Source organism: Rhinatrema bivittatum, chromosome 10 (genome assembly GCF_901001135.1).
Source record: "Rhinatrema bivittatum chromosome 10, aRhiBiv1.1, whole genome shotgun sequence".
NCBI classification, from domain to species: domain Eukaryota; kingdom Metazoa; phylum Chordata; class Amphibia; order Gymnophiona; family Rhinatrematidae; genus Rhinatrema; species Rhinatrema bivittatum.
The window spans coordinates 24,164,222-24,190,888 of NC_042624.1; the positions used below are offsets into that span (position 1 = coordinate 24,164,222).

The 26,667-nt window shown below is 43.0% G+C and overlaps 1 protein-coding gene across 2 annotated transcripts in view; it reads right to left on the reverse strand.

Annotated features, from left to right (window-relative positions):
* SWT1 (SWT1 RNA endoribonuclease homolog) overlaps window positions 1–26,667 on the reverse strand; it is a 230,570-nt gene that overhangs the window by 42,244 nt on the left and 161,659 nt on the right. Inside the window, exons 15-16 of one of the 2 annotated variants that reach the window (XM_029618736.1) lie at window positions 13,998–14,064; window positions 12,760–12,827 (exon numbers count right to left, since the gene is read on the reverse strand). In XM_029618736.1, coding sequence (XP_029474596.1) covers window positions 12,760–12,827; window positions 13,998–14,064 — 135 coding nt within the window. Of the gene's footprint in view, window positions 1–12,759; window positions 12,828–13,997; window positions 14,065–26,667 lie in introns of those variants that run through there. The other variant, XR_003859030.1, reaches the window with a different exon arrangement.

Sequence of the window (26,667 nt, forward strand, 5' to 3'; positions counted from 1 at the left end):
ACATCATATCATCCTCAGATATCTGGTGCTACATCTACATGAAAAGTCAGACCAACTGATTTCAAATCTCTATTTTTTAATTCACCATTAACATCCCACTCATATAAAATAGATGTTGCGCAAGAGGTGGACCCTTGGGCTGAGGTGGGGTTGACGCTACCCATAGGAGGGATCCTACGGGTCCCCACTGTCAGCAGGCAGAGTGGGCTGACTGACGGAGGCTGGCTGGAGCTTCGCCAATACCAGCCCTCGTTCCCCGCAGATTGAGCCTTTGGGTACTGGGGCCGGCTGGAATTAGGTGGGCCTCCGTATGTAATCATCGGAGAAAGGATGGCACGGTCAGCCCAGAGGCAGCAACAGCTGAACAGGAGAGTCTGTACTGGATGAGGCGGAGTCCCGGAGACCCAGGTGCCAGTAGGAACCAAAGTCTGACGGGGCACCCAAGCAAGAATAGGCCGAAACCTGAAAGGCCATGTCCAGGACGTAGACAGTAGAGGCATCATAGAACAAGCTGGAGTCAGGGCTGGCGGCAATCAAGAAGTGGTGGCAAGGCAAGGCTGAGGTCTGGACTAGTAGATGATCAGTAGCATAGTCAGGCAAAGTGGAGGTCTGGACTAGGAGATTATCAGTAGCGTGGTCAGGCAAAGCAGAGGTCTGGGTCTGGAGAGAAGCAACGGAATAGTCAGGCGATGCAGAGGTCTGGGTCTGGAGAGAGGCAATAGAGTAGTCAGACAATGCAGAGGTCCGGGCTTGGAGAGAGTCAACGGCATGGTCAGGTAAAGCAGAGGTCTGGGTTTGGAGAGAGTCAATGGTGTGGTCAGGCAAAGCAGAGGTCTGGGCTTGGAGAGAGTCAACGGCGTGGTCAGGCAAAGCAGAGGTCTGGGCTTGGAGAGAGTCAACAGCGTAGTCAGGCAAAGCAAAGTCAAAGTCCAAGAAGGCAATCCGAGGATAGGTTGAGGAACAGGAACACAGGAACGAGGAAACCAGGAACAGGAGTCAGCGAGAATCAGGAACTAGGAACAAAGGAGAATCACCAGGAGGCAACAAGTACTCGACCAGCGTGGAGACCTGTTGCAAAGGCCATCCTAGGGAGTGGAGCCCGGGCTTAAGTACCAGAGCTCCGCTAACATCATCATCCGGGGCCACGGCTTGGTTTCCGCCGTGAGCCCTACTTAAGAGATAGTGATGCGCACGTGCCTAGGGAGGGGCGCGGCGCTGAGTAGCAGCGTCTCTCCGTGGGCCACGCGGAGAGGCCTGACGCAGAGCACAAGGATCTGTAGCTGAGCCGGAGGCACCAGGAGCAGTCAGAGGACGGAGCCAGCGGCCTACCGCCATCCAGGCACTGGATTCACTTGAGAGGTGAGAGGGCCAAGCCACAGGTCAATGGACAATATTCACATATGTTATACTATCACCAGGGGATAATTCTCCTAATCTTTGGAGGCTGTCTTCCTTTGGGGCACTTACATATAAGAAGTCAGCATAACTCAAAAGGATGAATTTCTTACTATAGTAAAAGCCCATTATCCGGCATGTATAAGGAATAGTCCATACCAGTTAGCTGAATATGCCAATTATCTAAGAGTTTTTCAAGCAAGTACTTTTCATTAAAAGAAAAACCAGGGCCACATTTTTTTGGTTTTTTTTTACAATTTTATACAGTATTTATTGAAATCTAACAAGTAATGGTATAGAACATCCTGATCACTCACTGTTCATCCATTCATACTGCTTACCCCCGCTCCTCCCTTGTGTCTCCCCACTCAATCTCTCCTACTCTCTCCCTTACAAGCTGTCCCCTATTCTGGTCACACACTTATGTTGTTTCAGCGTCAATGTCTGATTTTGAGGGTGTTGAAATGCCTTGGTCCTTGACATAAGCTTGAGAAGTTCTTTGGAACAGCTTGCCGATATCTGCCTGCTTGCATGCAAATCAGTTTCCTTTTTTTTTTTTTTTTGTAAATTGTTATGACCAACATGAAGTTTCATCACCTCCTGAGCAGAATAAGAAGGCTGGAAGGAGGATGGTAAAAATATTTCCAGGCTAGGGGTGTGCATTCGTTTGCAATGCATTGGCAATCCGCAACGTATAGGGCCATATTCGTTGTATTTGTGGGGAAGCGAAACGTATTGCGATTACCACAAATACAACAAATCTTCACCGAATTATTCGGCCATCTAAATGAGCAAATTTAAACAAAACCCCCACCCCCTGACCCCTCCAAGACTTGCCAAAAGTCCCTGGTGGTCCAGCACGGGTCCGGGAAAGAGCTCCTGCACTCGAGCCGTCGGCTGCCAGTATTCAAAATGGCGCTGATAGCCTTTGCCCTTACTATGTCACAGGGGCCGACCAATGGCACCAGTAGCCCCTGTGACAGAGCAGATCAAGTCACAATATTTTTCAGCAGATTTCTTTCTCCTGACACATCAAGCCTTCTGATACCATGCTTAATTTTTAAGCATGACAACAATCCATCTGAAAAATTACAGGCCTAGATAGTTTTCAATTGTTGATAAAGTGTTTTGCCTTTTTGATTAGCCTCGGAACTCCTTCTGAACATTTTAAGGCAAACCATTTATGCAATGCCTTATCTAAATATTTTGGTTTGCACAGCATACAGCTTTATTTGTCTCAAACTGTAGTAACACTGCCTACTGTGCCTCAGTGTCGTAGTCACTTTAGGGCCAACACCAAGAACACTCAGTTTATTTCTAAGTCGCCTATGTGGAACCGTATTAAAGGCTTTACTAAAATCCAAGTACACTACATCTAATGCTCTCCCCTGATCCAGCTCTCTGGGTATCCAGGCAAAGAAACTGATCAAATTTGTCTGACAAGACCTACTTCTGGTAAAACTATGCTGCCTGGGGTCTTGAAATCCATTGTGCTAGCCTCTATTTTAGTAGGAACTCCATTAATTTATTCACCACAGGGGTCAGATTAAATGGCTTGTAGTTCCCGGCCTCCTCCTTACTTCCATTGTTATGAAGAGGATCCACATCTGCTTGTTTCTAGTCCTCTAGAACTACTTCTGACTCTAAAGAAATATTGAAAATGTCAGCCAGCAGAGCTGCCAGAACTTCTCTATCTTCCCTTAAAACCCTTGCATGTATCCCATTCAGCCCCATCGCTTTTGCTTCTATCCTTCGCTTGTTACTGGAGTACTCTTAGCTAAGGTTGCAGGTTAGAGGAGCCTGGTGTTTGTTTCCTAGGAAAAAATGCTGGCACTGAGTTGCCATAGGACTCTCCCTGCCCCAAATGTGCTTCCCTTCCCCAGTGCTCTCCCTCTGTCCCATGTAAGCTCAGTCAGGCAATCCTTGTTCTGCTTAAAACCACTTCTCCCTTCCCTGTGCACTCTTCCTCCCCCTCCAATGCTCTCTCTTCCCCAGCTCTTCCTCTCTCCCTCTCGTGCCCTTCTTTCCCCAATGCTCCTCCTTCCACCTCCAATCCCCCCGCCCCCCAGCTTTTCCTCCCTCTCCCCAGTACTCCTCTTCTGCTTTCTCCCTTACCTTTAAATGTTTACACTACCGGCCCAATTGGTAGCCGGTAGTGTTTTGAGAGATCATCTTTCCCCAATTTTGAGAGACCTCCACTGGCTGCCAATCGAGCAAAGAGTTCAATTTAAGATCTTAACTTTATGTATGGGGATAGTCCAGAGTATTTAAAGAGATTCATACAAAAGTAGCAATCAACTTGTTGGTTACACTCTTCAGGACAGCACTTGTTGGCTTTCCCTGCGCTGTCATCGGAAAGGTTGCAGCGGAGTCGAGCCTTTTCTTCACTAGCTCCCACCTTTTGACATAGTCTTCCTGGGAGCTTGCGGCTGCAGATAGAGTGCAAGTGCTTCAGGAAAGGGTTAAAAGGATATTTGTTCAGTGAACTGTTTTTGTGCTGATTTTATGAATGATTTTACTGCTCTGTTGTGTTGTATTTTTAAGATTGCTATCCACCTTGAACAGTTTTCGGTAATAAGGCGGGCTATACATTTTTGTAAATAAATAAATACAAAGGTTGCAGTTCCCAGCTCAATATGGTTCTGTGGGGCCAAAAAGGAGGGTGTGCGAGAGGGGGCGCTGGTGAGCAGCGCTGATGATGGCTGCCTGAGACGTTAGCTCCGCTCCCCAAATACATATTGAGGCATTTATCTAACAGTAATTTCACCGCGCGAGTGCCCGTTTATAAAAAATCCTGCAGGGGAAGGCTTCGAGATGGCTGCCCGCAAAAGACTGACTGATTTGAAGCAGTTCTCCTTCACTAAAGCTGCGGCGGAACTTCTGCCCGATGAGGAGGAACAGGCCGCGAGCAGTCACGAGGAGGGAAATGGCGCAGAAGCCCCAGAAAATAGTATAGAGCCTGGGGACCCGGTAATTGCAACAACGCACCCTGATTTCCCGACCCGAGCGGAGATGAGGGTCTGGTTTATGGAATTTCGGTCCGACCTCAAGGCGCACAAAGCTGAACTGCTTGCCTCTATCGCAGACATGCGCGAGGATCTACATGCGATGGGAAATCGAGTGGATGACTTAGACATCCGGGCTGATACGCACAGCGAGGCCATTGAGGTGCTCACGGGCCAAAATAAGGATATACAAGCCGAATTGGAACGGGTAAATGAGAAGCTCGAGGACTTAGAGAACCGCTCTCGGCGGGCGAATCTTCGCTTGCGCGGGATACCCGAAACTGAGCCCTACACTGATTGCATGAAAACGGCGGCGGCCATTTGTAAATTTATACTTGATAAAGGCCCTTCGACTTCTGATGCTGACAATCCGGATATTGAGCTGGAGCGAGCCCATCGAGCGCTGGGTCCCCGCAGAGACAATCAACCGAGGGACATAATAATTAAATTCCACAATTTCCGGATAAAAGAGGAAGTCCTTAAAAGTGCCAGGGCTCAGCAGCAATGGGCCTGGGAGACCCATAATATCGCTATATACAACGACCTTGCTCCTTCCACCCTTCAACGGAGGTACTCCATGCGGGAAGTTGCTACTGCCCTCCGTAATGAGGACATTCGGTATCGCTGGGGCTTTCCTTTTGCCCTTATTTTTCAGCGAAAGGGCATCACCTACCGAGTGCGTACTCTGGAGGAAGCCGCTGAGAGTTTCACCAAGGCGGGCCTGGAGATCCCCTTTGCTACTGCAGCTCCGCCGCGGCGGGGTCCACCTGTGGATCCAACACCGAGATGGAAGAGACCAGGGCCGGGTCGCGGGCGACTGCGCCGCCAACAATCCTGGAAGGGAGAACATCCGGTGGAGAAGGGTTGACAGTCTGTCTAGCTGATGTGTTGCTACTCTGCAAAATTTTACCCGCCAAGCAGTTGACAGTTTTGCCATTTTTTACTGTTGCTCAGCTTATGAGTGTTTCTCTGAAGTGTTTCATTACATTTGTTGTTACTAGTTAGACAGCATGTAAAGGTTATTGCAAATATGCCTCACGATGCTAACATGATTACTCTGGGGGGTGGCGGCCTGGGCAGGCTGTCAGTGTTGTTCTTTGAGCATTCCCCACTATGATTCGCGCAGTACCAGCGAATCGCTACTATTGGGGAATGGGGTTTGAGTGCCAGGGGATGGGAATACACGAGCGTAAACGAGTATTTTCCTTTTTACCACTCCACCTACTGTATACAGGAATCAGGGGTCCTCTGCGTTTCCAGATGCGGCTCACAAAGAAGTTTCCTAGTGGGTCTCTGGGTGGAGATTTCCTTTCTAACACTCCATTATTATGGTGCGCATAGTATCCCTGAACGTTAAAGGGTTAAATACCTGTAGAAAACGTTGTCTACTTAAAAGGGAACTTCACTCTCTTAGGCCAGAGATAGCGTTCCTTCAAGAAACGCACCTGAAAAGAAGGTACGATCATCTCTTAGCATTTAAGGAATATCCTCATGCTTACTTGGCGGCCAGTGGCCTGCAGAATAAGTACACCGGAACGGGGATCCTTATTTCTGCTCAATTGGTGTTTGAACACATTTCACATGTTCTAGATCCCAAGGGGAGGTATGTGCTTTTGAAGATTCGTGTGGGAACCCAGACTTACACTCTGCTGTCTTTATATGCCCCTAATGGGGATCAGGTCAGTTTCTGGACGGGCATTCAGGCTTTACTATTGACCCATGCCGAAGGCTCTATTCTTATTGGTGGGGACTTCAATGTCACGCAATGCAGGGAGCTGGATAACTCTAAAGGGTCCTTGTCTGCCCATCAGGCGAACAGAAAATCTCTGCGGGACCTTATGACGGATTGGAACTTATTGGATATATGGCGCAGCCGCTTTCCGAAAAGCCGAGTTTATACATACTTCTCGGCGCCCCATGCTAGTTATTCCCGTATAGATTTTTTCCTGGTGGACGGGGTGTTGGGTAATAATGTACGCTCCGTGGATATAGAGGCTATCACGTGGTCGGACCACGCCCCGATAAGTATGGATGTGTATATGGGTAGCAGGGACCTAGGCGACCGGTTTTGGAAATTGAACGAATCCCTACTCAGAGATGATCGTTTTCTCCGGGAGCTGAATACCCAGCTCCAGGAATACTTTAGTCTCAATCAACATCCTCCGACTACTCCAGCTTTGTTATGGGAGGGCTCGAAGGCTGTAGCCCGGGGCATCCTGATTTCCCGAGCAGTGTTCTGCAAGCACTCTCGGGCCCAAGCTAGGGCTGACTTACAAACGCAAATCACTGCGGTGTCCCGGGAACATATGGTGACCCAATCCACCCGTAGTTATCAGAAGCTGCTGGCCTTAAAGGCTGACCTTGCTTCCTTAGATAATCAACAGGTGTTACACGCCCTAGAGATCACTAAACAGATCTATTATGAAGGGGGAGATAAAGCTGGTCGCTTGTTGGCCCGTCAGCTGCGCACAAAGCTTACGCAAAATAATATTTCTAAAATTAAGAATGACGCTGGCATTACACAGACCACTGCGTCGGATATTAGAAAGACTTTCTCGGATTTTTATAGCTCCCTGTATCATACTCAAGCGAATATTTCCGATCTCGATATTGGAGTTTATCTGGACGGGGTGGCCCTTCCCTCTTTGACGCTGGACCAACAGCAATTGTTAGATGCCCCCATCATCGCAGAGGAAGTAGCCTCGGCGATCAAGTCTATTAAGATGGGCAAAGCCCCCGGTTTAGATGGGTTCTCCGGGGCCTATTACAAAAAATGCTCGGGCACATTGGTTGAACCTTTAACGGCATATTTCAACAGTTTGAGGGACGATGGCACTATAGATAGACATGCTAATACAGCGGGAGTCACGGTTATCGCTAAGCCGGGCCGAGACCCTATGATGTGCAGTTTCTACCGGCCAATTTCACTCATAAATGTTGATTTAAAACTTCTTGCCCGTATCTTAGCCATGCGCCTTAACCGATTTCTGCCAAGCCTGGTACACACCGACCAGGTCGGCTTTGTTCCCCAACGAATGGCGGCGGACAATATCCGAAAAGTTATTGATCTACTTTGGTGGGTGCGTCAAAAACAGATACCGGCGGTGCTACTATCTTTGGATGCTGAAAAAGCGTTTGATTTAGTGCACTGGCCGTTTTTGTTTTCCACACTGCATAAATTGGCCTTTGGTCCTTATTTTGTAAATTGGATTCAGAAGCTTTATGACCGGCCACAGGCAAGGGTTAAAGTCAATAATGGTTATGGACCGGCGTTCCCCATTGGTCGGGGCACGCGCCAGGGGTGCCCCCTCTCCCCTTTGTTGTTTGCCCTATATATGGAACCCCTCACTGCACGGATTAGAGCCTCCTCGAAAATCCATGGGGTAAGGTTGGGAGACGCCCATTACATCCTTTCCCTATTCGCAGACGATGTCTTGTTGATGCTCACCGACCCTGAACGATCCCTCCAGGGGGTGATGCACGAACTTAATGCCTTCAGCGGGGTGGCCGGCCTACGGGTGAATGTCGAGAAATCTGAGCTCCTTAATGTTAACTTGGCGCCACAGACGGTGCAGGCCCTTAAGACACGGTTTCCTTTTAAATGGGCTAAATCTCATGTCAAGTACTTGGGCGTACATTTATCTCCCAACCCAGCTGAGTTATATACGTTAAATTATATTCCACTCATCTCCAACCTTACCCTTGATATGAGCCGCTGGAATAAGAGAGGCTTCTCTTGGCTTGGTAGAGTTGCCATATCTAAAATGACTATTCTGCCCAAGCTTTTATACCTATTTGCCTCCTTGCCAGTTTATATTCCGTCTCCGATACTACGTAATTGGCAGAAAAGAATTTTTGATTTTATATGGAGGCGGAGACCGCCGAGGGTAGCCCGGTCGGTGCTTTGTTTACCTAAATTGCAGGGTGGACTGGGGGTACCCAACCTCAGGAGCTATTATATAGCCTCTCAACTTAGAGCGGTTATCGATATCCATCGTAAGAGTACTATTAAACAATGGGTATCCGTAGAACAGTCTATTGTTGGCCCCATGGCACTCTCTGCTATGCCGTGGCAACCCCGGAATACGTGGCGGCCGATATTGGATATGCCATGGTCTCTGGGGGTTACTCTCAAAGTTTGGGCTAATAATAAACGACACTTTTTGGGCGACCATCAGTATTTTTATCATACCTCACTGTTCCATAATGTTAACTTCCCTAGTGGGTATCAGTCAAGGAGGTTTAACCACTGGCGTGCCTTGGGAATTACCACAATTGGACATATTCTCGTGGGGGGTATTGCTCCCAAACGGGAACAATTTTTTGCGCTTCATCAGCTAGATTACCGGGATTACTTAGCTTATGCCCAAACCACTCATTTTGTTCAAGGATTGCAAAGAGATGGGTTATTACGCCAGGGGAGATCTCTCTTTGAAACATATTGTCTTCACAGTGACTGGCTCAAGGGTACAATTTCTAAGATTTACCAGTTACTCTTTCCCCCACAAGAGGTACCAGGTCCCTATCTTACTCAATGGGAGGCTGACTTGGGTAGACCATTGGGGAGGCAGGCTTGGGACGAGGTTTACCTTCATGCCCGGAAGTGTTCTATTTCAGCCCACATGCAAGAAAACTGCTATAAGATTATTTATAGGTGGTATTACACCCCGGACAGGGTACGACATTTTTCCTCCACGGTGTCTGACTCCTGTTGGCGTGGCTGTGGCCAACGTGGTACTTTCTTGCATATATGGTGGGGATGCCCGGTTCTGACTCTACTGTGGGAGGAAGTGTTTACCTGGCTGACTAAGGATCTGAATATATCGCTAATGATTACTGCTGAAACTGCATTATTGCAAATATTCCCTGATACAGTTCCTAAGCATTCACAGCGCTTTTGTATGCAAGTGTTTATTGCCACCCGTACTTTAATTGCCAGGAACTGGAGGTCTGTCACAGTCCCGAGTCTTTCGGCTATCGTTACTGTATTGCATCGATACCAGAGATTGGCTCTTTTAACAGCTTATAAACATAATACTATGCCTTCCTATCTTAAAACATGGACTCCGTTTTTGGATTTTACGACTCGTCTTGGATCTCCTGGTTCGACTAGCTGAGCTGGACCCTGCTGGATTCCTAGCGCGTTCAACGGGGCCTTTACGGGTCTTGTTGACCGGTGCTCCCTTCTTCAGGACTTGCTATGCTATTGCCCAGCGCTCTTTCCAGTGCAGGACCTTATTCCTGTAGGATTATGTTTTATTTGCTTATGGCTGTAGGATTATACTTATTTTCTTCTTGCTTTTGGTTAACCTGTTTCCTGACCACTGTGGTTAGCTGTGTGCTTATGGCCTGGTACTCTGACAAGGGGGAGGGGGGGGAGGGTTTGGGGAGGGGTGTCTTCTTCATTAGTTTGATTACTTATCCGCATGTATGACAGCTGTGCTATGTCTGGATTTTTCTATCCTGTATGTCTTACTATGCCGGTTGTTTGTATGTTACTGTTGAAAACCAATAAAAACGTAAATTTCAAAAAAAAAAAGGAGGGTGTGCATACGTACTTCCTGCACGGCCAAAGTCCCCATCCCTATGTAGTCCTGCAGCTTACAAAAAAATGCACTACTACATGCTGGTTAATTGATTGAAAGCTGGATAATTGGGCTTTTACTGTATATTAATTGCTGAAAGAAAAAGAATGTACTAGATTTTGAGAGATTATACAAGTGGTAGGTAAATTGTTCCACACACACACACACACACACACATATATATATATATATATATATATATATATATATATATATATATATATTCCTTGTGTATCAGGCGATTCAGAAATTTTAATAAAGATAAAGACTATGAACCCTTTCTTAATAAACCGTGTACAAACAGGCAAAATGAGACTTCAACAAATACATCTGGCAAGGATCCCAGTACAATGTGAATCATGAAAATTAATCACCTTATTCATTTTGGATGTGCTGCATTATGTCACTGGGAATAATGTGCACTTGTCAAACTCGTTTTTACGTAAGGACATTCTAACCAACAACTGTGGTTATCTTAGCTGTAACTCAGTCTGCTAAGGGGTTGTCTGTCCATCTAAAGTTACTCAGAGATGCCAACCTTTGTATAGTGATAGTACTCTTTATCTGTGCAATACTGCCGATCTGGTTACACTGCTCACCAAAAGCTCTTTCAAAAACATGCTCCCAAATTTCTGCTTGTGAATACATTCATTCCATATATATTTAAACATTTAAAACCAACTGGTAGCAGACTTTAAAACAATTTTAAGAAAGTATTTTTTCATTCGATGCACAATGAAGCTTTGGAATTTTTTTTGCAGGAAGATGCTGTCAATGCTAATAGTACAGAAAAGTTTAAAATAAGTTTGGCCAGGTTTCTGAAAAATGGGTCCTTTAACAAGTATTCATTGATGTGGGGAATGAGCAACGGGGAATGGACATCATCACGGAGACCTGCTGTAACCCAGCATGGCACATCTTATATACTGAGGGGTAGACTTTCAAAGAAGCGCGCGTGCGGTTCCCAGCATACGCACATTTATTTATTTATTTGTTGAGTTTTATATACCGTCATTCGGCACAGCCATCATGACGGTTTACAAAAATATACATTTTTCTTAGCAGTTGTGTAACATGGATGTGATTTTATAAAATATGCACATTGGATTTTAAAATCTGCACGTGCATGTGCGGGGCGGCACACGCTCGGGGGTCCCGAATTTTGCATTGATACACGCGATGACGCAATCAGGCCTCCCCCAGTTCAGGGCCCGGCACTTGTGCGCGTATTGGTACTTATGCGTGTGTCTGGGCCCTTTTGAAAATGCACATGGCACGCGCAGAGCCCGGCCGCTCGCGTAAGTGCCGATTTTTATGCGTGCGTCCGTTTGAAAATTCGGCATTTAACGTATCCTACTAATAATCATGGTCTACCTCTCATCCCTCTCATTCAGCCAAGCCTTATCTTCTTGGAACATACAAGAATACTGCAGAACAAAGAAGTCAAGGAACATACAATACAAATTGTGGGCAAGGCTGGTGAAAAAACAAACAAACAAAAATAGATCGGCATGCTTTATATTTTCTTTCTGCTTGGTTGGTACATTTGTGAGCAGGCAAGAGAAATTCAGTATTGTTCTCAGTGGTAGCTGAGCACAGGGTCCCCAGGCTCCTGTGATTCCGTGGCAAGGGCTGCAAAATTTGGCCCTTGCTGCAGAATTGGCCAAACTGCCACAGGAGACCAGGGATCCTCTCAAAAGAGAAGCATTGGTGGCAGTGGGAGGGTGCAACCTTTCCCTTCTGCCCCTGGATGCCCTCACTCACTTGCTCCTCTCGCAAAACAGGAAGAGGACCGTGGCCTTCCAGCTCCTCCCCTGCCAGCTCCTGAATGGTGCACTTTGAACCACATGGTTCAAAGCCCAAAGCCCGAGAGGGGAGAAAGAAGAAGACACCTCTGAGGTGCTGCAAGGCCACCATTGTCTTCCTCTCTTTTGCAAGAGGTGAATGGGCATATTGTGGGTGAGGGGAGGGAGGGAGTGCGTGAACCAAGGTTTGTGAGTTGAGGGAGGAAACAGGTGACTGAAGGGAGTGGGAAAGGGAGGGAGGGAGAGTGGTTCATTGTGGGGAGGAAGTGAATGAAGGAGACTGAGGCGATCAAAGTGTCTTTCGAAGGGGTGGATAAGGGAAAGAAGGGATGGGGTATGATTGGGGGGGCTGTGACCTCCTTCCTTCTCCACCCCATATCAATCTTCTCTCCTTCTCCCCATCCCTAGTCCTCGCTCTTTCCTCTTCTTCCTCATTCCAATCATTCCTCCCTCTCTTCCATCCTTATCCCCAATACTCCCCGTCATCCAACCTCCCCATCCCTGATCCCTCTTCTTTACCTTCCCTCCTGCTCCTGTCAACGACCAACTTTATTTTCATAAAGTAAAAAAAAAATTATATTTAAATCACATATCTATGCAAAATTGTGAAAACTGCCACAGGAAAGCGGGGGCTCTACCTGAGTAGACAAGTAAGTACTGTGGTACTGAAGCAACGCAGTCTTAGAATAACTGCTTTCTCTAGTTCAATGTCAACGCTTTTTGATAAAGGAGAAAAAGACACACACAGAGCAAGAGAAAAGCACAGAAGACTCAATATAGTCGCATTAACCAAATCCAATAAAATGTTACCTCAATGGAGGAAAAAGGTTTTTCACCCATTGATATTGAGGGGGACAAACTTATGAAGATGGAATGAGCGTGCAAAGGCTATGCAATGTTTTACTGTGAAGTCAATAAAGCCATTTTATCATTTTAAATAATTCCATCTAATACAGATTGCAAACTTACCTGTACTCCTTCTGAGATAAGCACTCATACAGTTCCTGGGCTGTAAACGTTGCAGGCATCAAGTTTATCTTACAGAAAAAAGGAAGTTGGATTTGATATTACATCCAACACAAAAATAACTTACAGTTGCATGACTGTCACATGGATTTGATATTACATCCAACACAAAAATAACTTACAGTTGCATGACTGTCACATGGATTTGATATTACATCCAACACAAAAATAACTTACAGTTGCATGACTGTCACATGGATTTGATATTACATCCAACACAAAAATAACTTACAGTTGCATGACTGTCACATGGATTTGATATTACATCCAACACAAAAATAACTTACAGTTGCATGACTGTCACATGGATTTGATATTACATCCAACACAAAAATAACTTACAGTTGCATGACTGTCACATGGATTTGATATTACATCCAACACAAAAATAACTTACAGTTGCATGACTGTCACATGGATTTGATATTACATCCAACACAAAAATAACTTACAGTTGCATGACTGTCACAAACTGGGCATCCTGAGCCTTCAACATCCTGTTTATAAACTACATGCTCTGGTCTGTATGTCTGAATCTGCTATGGCAGCTAAGAATAGCAAAGTTAATCAGATAAACCTATCTGGCTAAGTTTGGAGGTATATTCAATAGTGCAGCCACACTATTGATTATAGCTGGTTATCTTAGTTGCTCAGCTAACCTTAGGACAGCTCTTTGACTCAACCAGATTTAGTAGGCAAAGTCATCCGGCTAACTCTGAATATTGGAGTTAGGCAGTTAACTTAGCCGGCTAACTCAACTCTTCCCAGTTACGCCCCAGAATGCCTCTATCTGTTTATATTCTAGCCACCCAACTTATTAGCCAGCTAGAATTTAGCTGGATATGTGCCCAGATATTCTTAGAGTCAGCTAACTTCTCAGCTCGGGTCCCTGGCAATGAGATCCCACCACAACAGAAGTGAATTATTTCACTGACTTGCTTCTTGCTTGAGACTACATGAACTAATCACAGGAGACAAAAAAAAGATCAGTCATGCTCAAATTAGATGAATAAATCATGCATGTTTGCAAACAGACCCCAGAAGCTTTCATTTGTCTTCTTTAAATTATAATGAAGGAGACTGAACATAAAAATGAAGCCAATCAACTAACTGAATTATTCCTATTGTTTAGGAATTGGTAAATAGCATCACTTTGTCTTGTCTGAAAGCAAGATTCATACCTCGGGACTGCTTAAAAAGTTACAAAGGGTCCAAGCGTCTTCACAACTGCTATTAGGAGCCAATATCCTGAAAAAAATAATATGCAAAGAGAGCATCACAGAATTATTCATGTGCACGGGTTACTGAAATGTCAAGAGATTCTAATCAGACTTTTCTTTTCTTTCGGCCTGACAGTTTCTTCTACTTCTTTTACTCTTCCAGGCTTGGGGGTCCAGTAACCTAATCCTTCATTGGCAACTACATAAGGTTTTCCCCTTTATTTTTATATTTATTTACTTATAGTCTGCCTTTAACAAAAGGCTCAGTGGTCTTAACAATACAAAAACAAACAGTGTTACTTAAAAAGTAATAGCTAAGCAATAACAACAAAAATAAAAAAAACCCTCAACCCAGTCCTCCCAATGACCACAAATGACACCTGTTCTCCAGAGGCCTGGCCTCAGGGTGCCGCTGCTGAGGCTCCCTCCCACACGGGATTGGGACTGCTACCTCTAGAGCATCCCCAGCCTTGGCTGAGGAATCAAACCCATGGCCTCAGCACTGCCACTGGCCTGTCCACTAATTAGTGTTGGGGGGAAAGAAACAAAAGAATGTGATTTTACTCTTTCCTGTTAATATTATCAGAACAAAACCATATTTAAATTCGTTTTATCAGGGATTCCTTTTAGCTATGAAATTGTGGTGATCACATTTTCTGCTAACTTCTGGAAAACAAGGCTCAACTTTTTTTTTTTCCCTAGTGATATCCTCCTGCACTAACATGGGCACCAGAAAACTGACTTAGTACAATCTCAGTACACATACAAAACAGAGCTAGGGCGCTTCCCCTTACTAGTCACCCTATAAAGAGAGCATTCAAATTCTGGTCTTAGTAAGAGCAAGACAAGTTCCCTTTACTACCAGGCACTCTGTGAAATAACTCAACCCCTAGAAAATCATTTGGCATCAACCTACTATAACAGCATTCATTCCAAGGACTCAAACAGCAACAATCCTACGTTTATTTACTACAATGGGGCTTTTTGTCCAAATGAAAGCTCTAGGATGCTGTGGAAATGTTGCTGGAGCCTATACTTGCCTGTGTTAACTTAACACCCAACCAATTATTGTTGCAAAGAAGAGCAGTCAGATATAATAATAATGATGATGATTATATAAATATTAAGCAAGCACCTATTGCTTTTCTCTGCACAAGTACTTTAGCAACAAGGGCACAGACACATTATACATAATAAGCCTTAATTCTTCTAATTGATGTAATAGTCATTTTGTGATAGAATAAATCCTTATTATAATCAGCATTTATCCTTTTCCTCCTGGCCTGCAGGATGTCCTCCCGCTAGCAGGGGGGTCAGAGAGCAGCGCTTATCTGCAGCTGCTCCTGCATTCCCTTTTCTTTGCAATGGAGACTGCACAAGGCCTTGGAGTCTTGCAGAGCAGAAAGAAGGAACATCACATAAATGCTGCTCAGTTCCAGGACAGCTGAATGTGCCATGGGGTGTGGAGGGGAGAGGAAAGGTACATAATACATAATGATGCCAGGCAGGTGGGGAACAGGGAAGGAAAGGGAAGGCGATGAAGCCAGGGGTTGGGAATAGGAATGGAGGAGGAGGGAAGGTGAGGGAGAGAGAAAGTAATGATACCAGTGGGTTAGGGACAGAGGGAGCGTGAGAGGAAAGAGGACAATAATGCCAGAGATGGGGCAGAGGGGGGGATGGAGAGAGAGGGAAGGGAAGAAAGTGATGATGCCAGGGGACAGGGAGATGAGGATCGCAGGGGGTGGAGGGAGAGGGAAGGGGATTATGAGGATGCCAGAGGGTATGGATGAAGAAGGAAGGGGATGATGATGATGATGATGCTCTCAAAGGGGGTGGAGGGAGAGAGATGGGAACAGGCCTGCATTTGTCAATAGCCACACTAGACCTGTGCCTAGGGCAGCAGAATTCTGCAGAGCAGCAGCCTGGCTGAAGACTTTCAGCTGTAGGGATGTGCATTTGTTTAATTTGTTTTTGTTTTCTTTGTGCACATTAAAGAAATTAGTGTGCACAATTTCAAATAAGTACACGCTAGATAAAAAATGAAAATTTAACAAAAACAAAAAAAACAAACCCCTTATGAAACGAATTTTAAAAGTGAAACAAACTGAAAAAGAAAACAAATCTTTTCTGGCTGCAAATCCTTATTCAGCTGTGCTGAATCTCACTGAGCAGAGAAGAATCCTCTCTTTTAGCTGCTGGCGTGCGCCTCAGAGGGACAGCGCCTAATGGTGCTGTCCTGCCCTGTCCAGGCCCAGATCCCGCACCTGGTCCACCCCTTTTTTCAGAAGCCGGTCTTCGGCGCGTGCCAGGAGATACGCATGTGGCTGTGGGACTTTGAAAATGCCTGCGGCGCGCACAGGTGAGTATCTCCCGGTATACGCGCAAGTACGGCTTTTAAAATTGGGCCGTTAGTATTACTTTTGTTTTAAATGCAGCCCCTGAAAGCCCATGGGAAGAGCACTGTGTGCACAAATATCACAATCTTTTTTTTTTCAGTTTATATTCTGCCTTTTGTGACTGGTCAGCCACTTCAAAGCAGATTACATTCAGCACTGTAGGTATTTAAACTACACATCTGCTAGATGAAACTGACCTAAATATAACAGCGTGGCTGTTCTGGAAAAGTGGAAATGTAGGGGAAAGAACACTTAAAATACCTTAGAAGATGTTTTCTATTTATTTATTTATTTAAAATCTTTTCTATACCATCGTTACGTTACATACCATCACAACAGTTTACATAAAGGCACATATAGTAATGTTAACAAAACTGAACTGGATAATACGTTATACAATAGTGCCAACACGGTTCCGGTTATATAAATTTCCAAAATAAAGACTATTTGATGATTGTCATAAATCTTGTCCTTTTAATACATGTAACAGAGTTAATTTACATGTAAAACTCTCTTGTACTGTATAATTTTATCTAAGGTTAGCGGTGAGTCGTAAAATAACAAATACGCACATAGTGAACTAAGTGCTGAGTGCTGATAGGATAAGCTCTCCTATTCACACTCATCATGAGGCACATTTAAACCTGTTACATGACCTGCCAACTGTTTATCTACCAAACAAGGACGAACTACTTAAATCAGATGGGCATATCAGGTATGTGGTTAACTAATAAAGCCTAAAATGGCCAATCGGATTCACCAATTTATCCTTTCCCGGTAAAGAAACACCTAATATAGGGTTACATAAAGAGTCTGAAGCAGCCTGCAAGCAAAACTGGAGGATTGCCCAATACACGCGATATAAAATGTTGTGCTAAAGTCCCTTTTTTGCTTTTCTGGGGAAAATATGATATAGAAACTGATCAGTTTTAGTTGCAACAACAGCTCTATATACTGATATATAAGAGAAACACATATCAGCGTGGGAAGCCCAGAAACTGCAGCCACAGAGGAAGACTAAGAACTTTCTGTCTTACTGCATTGATAATGTGGCCACTTATGACACTGAAATGTGAAGACTTCATGTTCCTCTTAAAAATTCTCAAGGGAAAGTCAAGGTCAAATGAAATTTCAGCTGATTAAAAACAAATCCCCTCATATAGATATCTAAAAAGAACAGTGTTGCATGTACATGATTTTGCTAACTTATTGATAAAATATCTTACATTGTTCCAAAAGCATTTAAGCTCTCCTTAATAATGTTGTAGAGAATTTACCAGAACTGGGGTTTTCAATTTGCCTTGCCTTGAGAAAGGATCCAGGTCATCAGTCCTCGGCCTGGACTTCTCCCTAGCACTGCTCTACATTCCATTTCGGATCCCTTCATGGGTTAACATGTCTTTCAAGTCTATTTGACTACAATGGCCCCACTGCAATGTGAGTTTGCTCCAGTCTGTACAAAGTTTCCTTGATGCATGCTACTATATCCGGATATTGTCACCTGTCTTCCTCTTTCTGCAGTCTCTTATAGTTTATGAATGTTAACCTTTTCTCCCATACCTTTTCAGCTACTTGTTTAGAAAACCATAACAATCTCTTTTTCTTCTTCCCTTTATTTACATTCCTAACAAAAGGATTAGTTGCCCTTAGGATATCTCCTTTTAGTTTTGCCCATTGCCCTTCTACTTCCCTTAGATATTCCTATCCAGATAATGATTCCTTGAGGTGCTTCCCCATTTTGAGAAAGTTATTTTTCCTGAAGTCTAGGATCCTCACCTTAGAATGAACCTTCATCTCTTGCATCCTAATATTGAACCATTCCATCCAGTGCTCACTGTTTCCCAGATGATCATCCATTACAATATCAGAAATACTGTCCCCGTTGGTAAACACCAGGTCCAATACTGCCCCCCTCCCATGTGGGTTCCATTATCAGTTGACAAGGCAGTTCTTGCAGAGAATCCAGGATTCTCTGCAAGAACTGCTTCTAGAAGATACTGTAGTTGGGTTCTCCCAATCAACATCTGGAACATTAAAATCCCCTAGCAGCAGCTCCTCCCCTTTCAAAGCAATCCTGGGATCATCCTCCATTAAATTTCTATCCATCTCCTCTGTCTGTAATGGAGGTCTGTATATTATAAGAGCAAATGTGTGCTGCAAGATACATTTACAGGAGGTCTGGTAAACAGGCAAAATTCGGTAACTAAGGATAGTCACGAGAGATTTATTTCAAAGCAGGGTCAGTACTAGAATTCAAATCAGTCCCCCGACACAGGACTATGTTTCGCCAAGACTGCATCAGGCGGGGCGGCTTACATCAAAAGCATTTTAGTTTGTGGTATCAAAATTACTAAAACAAGTGTCTAAAAATAAATGAAAAAAAATTAAACATGTATAGACTAAAAAATGGCAATAAGCAGAGGAGATACAAACTATAAAAAAATACTACATATAAATGGCAACAATGTCGGAAAGAGAAATGAAGTAAAAGACTGGTGAATAAATAAACACATTTAACAAGGAACCAACATAAGAATAACATGGGGTACATGAAATACAAACCAATGTTAGAAACAATAATGCATTTAAATAGCAACAGTATCTGAAAGGAGATAAAGTAAAAGACTGGTGTAAGAAGACAAATTTGACAAGGAACCAACATAAGGATAACAAGGGGTAAATGACTTGAACAGATATTGAAATGAAATCAAATAAAAAGGTGCCAGGAGGAAAATAAATGGAAAATTGGTAACAAAATGAAGAAAGAAGGAATGAATAGCTTAAAAGTGAAAAGCTTAAAAATGAAGCTGCTGTGAAGCAACTAAAAAGTGAACACACCTGAAATTGGGAGATAGACAATATTGAAAAAACCATGGCAGCGGTATTTAGAGAAGAGCAGAAAGAGAAACTGAAACAGGAAACAAAATGACTAGGAGATTGAAAGGGAAAGAAAGACAGCAAACGGGGGGGGGAAGAAATAGGCAAGTGTGAAACTGGAGTATATGGCTTCAAAATAATGTAATACCTAATGAGTTAGCCGATACGAAACTAGAAAGAGTATGGCAGCAAAAGAGCTTACATGAAGGACACTTCAAAGAATTTAAAAGCATTTTGTATCCAGCGGTAAACTAGCAGGAAACATACCAAGCGTAGAGGGTTTAACGAGTTGAGTCCGTATATACAGGTGAAAGGAAAGGCTGTATAATGTCTGGATAAAGGTAGAGAAAAGTTAATGGGGCAGGAAAAAAAGAGGAGTGAAAACAAGAAAGAATACATTAGCAGACGGAGTTGACATGAAAGCAAAGTATGCGGCTTGAAAGCAGGGGAAAGTGAACCCGATGATCCTTATAAAGCAGAGAATAGAAAATGTGTGCGAAATCAAGAGCCAATGATTACACGGAGAATACAGCAGGAGTGAATACTTCAGTAGTATCTAAAGGAAAGCTTTGTTTAATCCAAACGGAATCAAGGAGTTGAATTCATTAATCCAACGTTGTTCATGACGCACTAAAAGATTTGAGAAATTGCCACTGTGGGATGGAGGGGTAACTACTTCTAATGCAAAGAAACACAGATCAGTCATCCGAGTGGTGTTTAACCAACCAGTGGTGTACTAAGGGAGCCTCAACTTTAGGGTGTCAAATGCAGGAACAGTGCTCAAAAATTCTAGTTTTAAGCTTCTGGATAGTTTTTTTTTTAACATACAAAAGATTGCAAGGGCAAAGAATCAAATAAATGACACCTGCTGAATCACAATGAGAAGAGTGTTTTAAATAATATTTTTTACCTGTGCCTGAATAAACAAACTCAGAGAGACTGCTTTGAAAGTGACCGCAAGGAGAATGGCCTAAGGGTTGAACAGGTGTAGTGTTCAAAGAATAAAGATGGGAAGACACAAGGATATCCCGGAGGTTTTTACCCCTCTTAAATGCAAATCTAAGACATTCTGAAAAAAATTTGAATTGGTGAAAGGACCTGCCAATACTTATTACTAATTGAACAAATTTCACTTATGCGGCTAGAGTAAGAGAGAACACAAGTCATTTGGTTATCAGAATGAGGAGTTGAAGGAAGAAATAACCATTTACAATGTGCTTATTGTGCACACTTAAAAGCTTTTTTGAGAAGGTGGTGGGGATAACTACTGGAGAGGAAACAAGTGAAAAGAGTTTGAGCCTGTGCAATAAAGTCAGTGGTGGAGGAGCAAAAGCGTCGCAGTCTTAGAAATTGTACAACAGAGATGTTATTTCTTAGAGGGCGGGGATGATCGCTTGTGAAATTTAAATGTGTTGTGGTCTGTAGGCTTACAGTAAATAGAAGTAATAAAGTGACCATCTCGAAACGTAATCTGAATGTCCAAAAATGAAATATGATGAAGAGATATTGAATGAGTGAAATGTAAATTGGGATCACATGCATTAAACCAGTCCAAGAATGTGTAAAACTGAATAATGGAATGAGTCCAAATAAGAAATATATCGTCAATGAAGCGTAACCACATAGGAATGAAGAGAGAGAAAAAAAGTGAACAGTAAACACACAGGGATTCGAACTGAGATACATATAAGCATATAAGCCATTGTTGCACCCATCGTGGTATCTTTGATTTGCTAGGAAAAAACCTCCTGAAAAATGAAAAACATTTTTGTAAGTGCTATGGAAGCTAGTTGCAATATAATATCATTAGGTATGCAAGTAGGATGGGGGTGGGAGATGAGAAGAGATGCAATAATAAGAAGAGCTTGTTCCTGAGGAACATTGGTGTATAATGCCTCAATGTCAAGGGTAACTAGATGTAACTGTGATTTGCTATAGACATGGGATAAAATGCATGGAGTCTCTAACATAAGAAGGGCATGAAGTCATAAAATATTAAAATATTAAAAACCTAGACTTATGCTCAACACCTGTTCTTAACTCCAGCCTACATTAGGCCCCATAACTTTACTATATGTTATTATCCCCATTTATTGTTATCCAAGTTCAATCTACCTGTTTATTGTAAGACATCCTCTTGTCATGGTTTTTGTTTATAATGTAAACCGACTTGATTAGTAATTCTGTTACTGGAAAATCGGTATATAAAAGTGCTAAATAAATAAATAAATAAAAATAAAAGTTTGAAGAAATCTATCAGTAAAGATAGACAAAGGTTCAAGAATGGATCCAAGTCCTGATACTATGGGGCGTCCAGGTGGATTGGACAAACTTTTATGAATTTTAGGAAGGATATAGAAGATGGGAATGATGGGGTGGTGTTCCACCAGGAAATGGGCTTCCTGAGATGTAAGAAAACCAACATCACACCCTTTTGTATAGATGTTGAAATGAGAGTGCGGAGCTCTTCAGTGGGGTCACGGGGTAAAGATGTATAAAATTGTGTGTCAGCTAGTTCACGCTGCATTTCTGCTATGTACCCTGTTCTATTTAGAATAACAGTGCCCCCTCCCTTATCAGCTGATTTAATCACAACTGAAGGGTCATCGGCAAAAGATTTTAGAGCTGCCCACTTAGGATGAGATATTGTTAAATTTACAACGCAGAGTGGGAGAAAGTAGAGACTAATTTCTCAAAGGTGGAGACAAGTGGGTCAGGGGGACCAGGGGGAAGCCAAGATGATTTAGGAATCTTTCCATGATATTTGTGGTCTGTATATTACACCAATATAAATAAATGTTCTATTTCCTCTTTCCAGATTAACCTACAGAGCCTTTTCCTTACCTCATAAGCCCAACAATGTTGTTGTTTAATACTGTTCTTTATATATAATGCCACGCCTCCTTTCCAGCTTACCCGGTTCTTCCTAAATGGATTGTAGCTATATCCCAATCATGGTTTTCTGTGTACCCCATGACAGGTACTCCAATGATATTTTAGTCTATCTTACAGACCCCAAATGATCCCTCAAGCATCTATTAGACATATCTAAATTATATGGGCATTTTTCTGGGCTTTAGTTAAAGTATGAAAAGTCTGAGACTTTGCCCCTCCCTGATAATGTAAAGATTCTATGGGGAGCAGATTTCTTTCTGAAATAGGAGAATGCTTCTGAAACCCATATAGGAATTATTTTGCTGCAAGATACAAATGAGTTAAATAATTATAATATTTCCATATTGTTAAATTTTTCTAAAAAATTACGACAATGGCAAGTATTTTCCTTTTCTGTTATAGGGCGTGTACATTTATTTAAGATGATTGTTTTCCCAAAGTATTTGTATATCCCTCAGGTTCTCCCAAATTGCCTCCTAAAGAAGAATATTTGTGTCCTTGATAAATCTCTCTCTCAATTTTTATGCGCTGGTGGCAAAAAAGACTCAGGAGGCTCATGAGGCAACACCCATGTGGGAATTCTTGCACACGCTCAGTACAGCAAAAGCTCTACTAGCTACGCCTTTTCTCCCATTCTGTGTCTATGGGAAATACCTTGATGAATCAGGCCCTAAGAGAGAAAGCTGTTCAGTGTCACTGGATGATGTCACCCACATGTCTTGGGTGATTCAGCCCTGCTTGTCAACAGAGAAAAGTAAATTTAGTGAGCAGACTGGAAATAAGGTAGGCTATAAAATCATGTGAATTATTTTTGAGTTTCATAAGAACATAAGACTTGCCATACTGAGTATGATGATTTAGGTGTGTGTGTGCAGTGGTCTCTGTGCAAAAAGGCAGCCTTTAAGCAAAAGGAAGCAACAGCTTGAAGCTGGGGTGAACAATGATTACACTAGCAGGACTACAAATACCAGGATTCCAGTCACCTAGTTAGAAAGTAGTGGTACAAAAGGGGGCCGAGCCAGAGGGAGGCTCCTTCAGCTCACCAATAGGCTGCTAATTCCCTTAAAAGGAACCAGAGGGAAACAGAGTGGGGTTGGAGGAGGTGGAGACAAAGGGCACCTGGCAAACAATGGAGTGCAGTGCTGATGAGGACAACGCAGATCCAGATGGACATTCCCATTTCTAAGCTAAGTTTCTTGTCTAGAAATAGCAGGGAAATTGTGGCTATTCCATTCGGGATATTGGGAACATGTTTTGAAAGCAACAAATGGTGAGACTTTGAAGTAATATATTAGAAGGCACTACAGAGCACAACTCATGAGAAATCCAGAGAGGGACATCTCAAAGAAATAAAAGGGCAAGAGAGGAAAAGGGTTTATCCAAACCCCAGGAAACACTAATCAAGCCTGTAGCAATTTCAAGGAGTGAAGCTTTTGCTGTATGTTAAGTTTAAGGTTATGGCTAGACCCTGGTTTGAGAGAGAGAGCGAGACAAGCCCAACATTAGAGGCAGCAGAAAGGCTGAGCTGTATATACTCAGACATATTAGCCTGAAGTTACCTGAACAGGTGCTGGAGCACTTTGCATGTGTGTTGATTGGTTAATTTGTGTTTTGAAACCCTATGTTGGAAATGCTGAAGCCATGTAGTGAAAGCTTTTAGTACTTTTGAGTCATGCTTGATAAGTTCCGTTGCTGTATGCTTTTGAGGAAACCGTGGTGTTGGGAAACCCTGAACATTTAAGTTGAAATGTATTTTCATTAATTGTCTGTAACTTGTACTGAAAACTATATCAATTAGAATCCAGGCTATAATGCTTATCCTAGTCAATCACTTGGAAACTCTGGCATGGAATCCTTTTAGTCTGTGCAAGCCGGCCCAGGAGTAATAGGACTATGAACAGTACGTTTCTGCTTATGTTTGTATCTGCTTGGAAGCTTAAAGGTTGAAGCTCTCTTAAGTCTTACTAAATACCTATTTCAAACTGTTAGTTGTTACTGAATAAACAGAATTTGAGGAATTGAATTGTGGCGTGCTTTGGAGTCATTACTAAGGACTAGAATGGTACAAGGGTTTTTGGGAGATAGAAGTAGAACATTGCCAAGAATGTCACAAGGAGATGAAAGCCCAGTTCTAGGTTTTTGGAGTTAAAAGGGAGTTTCCCAAATGGTTGTCAAAGATATACGGGCCGATTCAGTAAAGTCCGCCTGTGCGCGCGATACAGTATTTAAATGAGGCCCGGCACGGCGGCTGTCAGCGGGTTTGACAGCTGACGCTAAATTTTGCCGGCGTCGGTTCTCAAGCCCGCTGACAGCCATGGGCTCGGAAACCAGACGTCAGCAAAATTGAGCGTCCAGTTTTCAACCCGACAGCCGCCGGCCGACTTCAAATTTTTTTTTTTTTTACTTTTTTTATCTTCAGGACCTCCGACTTAATATCGCTATGATATTAAGTCAGAGGGTGCACAGAAAAGCAGTTTTTACTGCTTTTCTGTGCACTTTCCCGGTGCCTGAAGAAATTAGTGCCGACCTTTGGGTAGGTGCTAATTTCTGAAAGTAAAATGTGCGGCTTGGCTGCACATTTTACTTACTGAATCACGCGGGAATACCTAATAGGGCCGTCAACATGCATTTGCATGTTGAGGGCGCTATTAGGTTCGGCGGGTTGGACCCGCGTTTTCCACCCCTTACTGAATAAGGGGTAAGGGAAAACGCGTATCCAATGGCAGGTTAACAGTGCGCTCCGTCAGAGCGCACTGTACTGTATCGGCCCAAAAGTGAGGCAGGAAATATTAGAATCCAGCCTTCTGCATAGAGCTGGGCTTACTGATTGAGACTGGTGTTAAACTCATAACATACAAGATTAGCCACAAGCTAGGGATGAGAACCTCTTTTGCTTTATTGTGAGAGGTATAAGATTTGCATGCAGAGGAGATTCTGGTAATAGAAAACCAGATCATGCAAAGAGGATGCTCCACCTCCTGAAAATATTAAAACCCATAACTTGAAATTGCTCACAATAACTCTAGAAATCAGCCCCACAGACTACTCCCTACATCACACTGGGTCAGACGTCCAGCAAGCCCAGTATTGTGTTTCCAACAGTGGCCAATCCATGTCACAAGTACCTGGCAGGATCCCAAGGGGTAGAGAGATTCCAAGCTGCTTATCCCAAGAATAAGCACCGGATATTTGCAACTCCACCTTAATAATGGTTAATGGACTTTTCCTCCAGGAACTTGTCCAAACCTTTTATAAATGCAGCTACACTAATAGCTTTCACCACAACCTCTGGCAATGAATTATGAGCTGAGTAAAAAAAATATTTTCTCAATAGTTTTAAATGTATTACCTAGTAACTTCGTTGTGTGTCCCCTGATCTTTGTACTTTTCAAAAGATTAACGTTTACTTGTTCTTTTCCACTCATTATTTTATAGACCTTTAACATATCTCCTCTCAACCATCTCCTCTCCAAGCTGAAGAGTCCTAACTTTTTTCAGCCTTTCTTCATATGGGAATTGTTCTATCCCCTTTATTATCTTGGTCGTCCTTCTCTGTACTTTTGCTAATTCTGCTATATCTTTTTTGAGATGTGGTGACCAGAACTGCACACAGTACTCAAGATGAGGTCGCACCATAAAGCAATACAGAGGCATTATGATATTCTCTGTTTTATTTTCCATTCCTTCACAATAAGCCCTGGCATTCTATCTGCTTTCTTGGCTGCTGCTGCACACTAAGCAGAAGATTTCAATGTATTATCAATGATGACACTTAGATCCTTTTCCTGACTGCTGACTTCTAATGTGGAACTTTTTTAGATACAGTTAAAGATGAAGTGTGAATAGAGAATTAACATTTATACAATATCTGTGAAAAAATGTTAAGGCAATAAAAAAGCACTTATTGAAAAGGAGAGGAGCTCTGTAGTTACAGCACAAGTACTCTAGCTCAGAGATAATCCTGATGCAAGCAGAAATTCAGGTCTGAAGCCTCCAGAAGGTGAATAAATACCACATGGGCTTTTGAATGGATCAGGTTCCTGGGTAGATTTCAGGATGTCCATGAAGCATCTATGGTGGCCCCTCCTCCTGTTTGAATATCTTTCCTGCAGGCTGTGAAATATTTTCCTAAGCAAACAATTAGCCAATGTCCCCTTGTACAACAAGTGATATTTGGCAAAATTCTAGTATTTGCTCTTCAAAAGCTAAATTATTGTCTGTGAATAGGGATAGGTAAATCAAATATGACTGGTTTCATCTCCATAGAGATTGGCTTAATTTGGCTGCAGACATTCATGGCATAATATTTGTACGAATTCAATGAATTTTCGTGTTCAAATCCAGAAAGATTTGTATTTGCAAATCTGCTTGAAGAGCATAAATAAGGCAGGAAGTTCTTGTGTGCTTTACGTGGTTCTCTCTTCCCTAAGACCAAGCTCACAATGAGACAGAAACAACAAGTA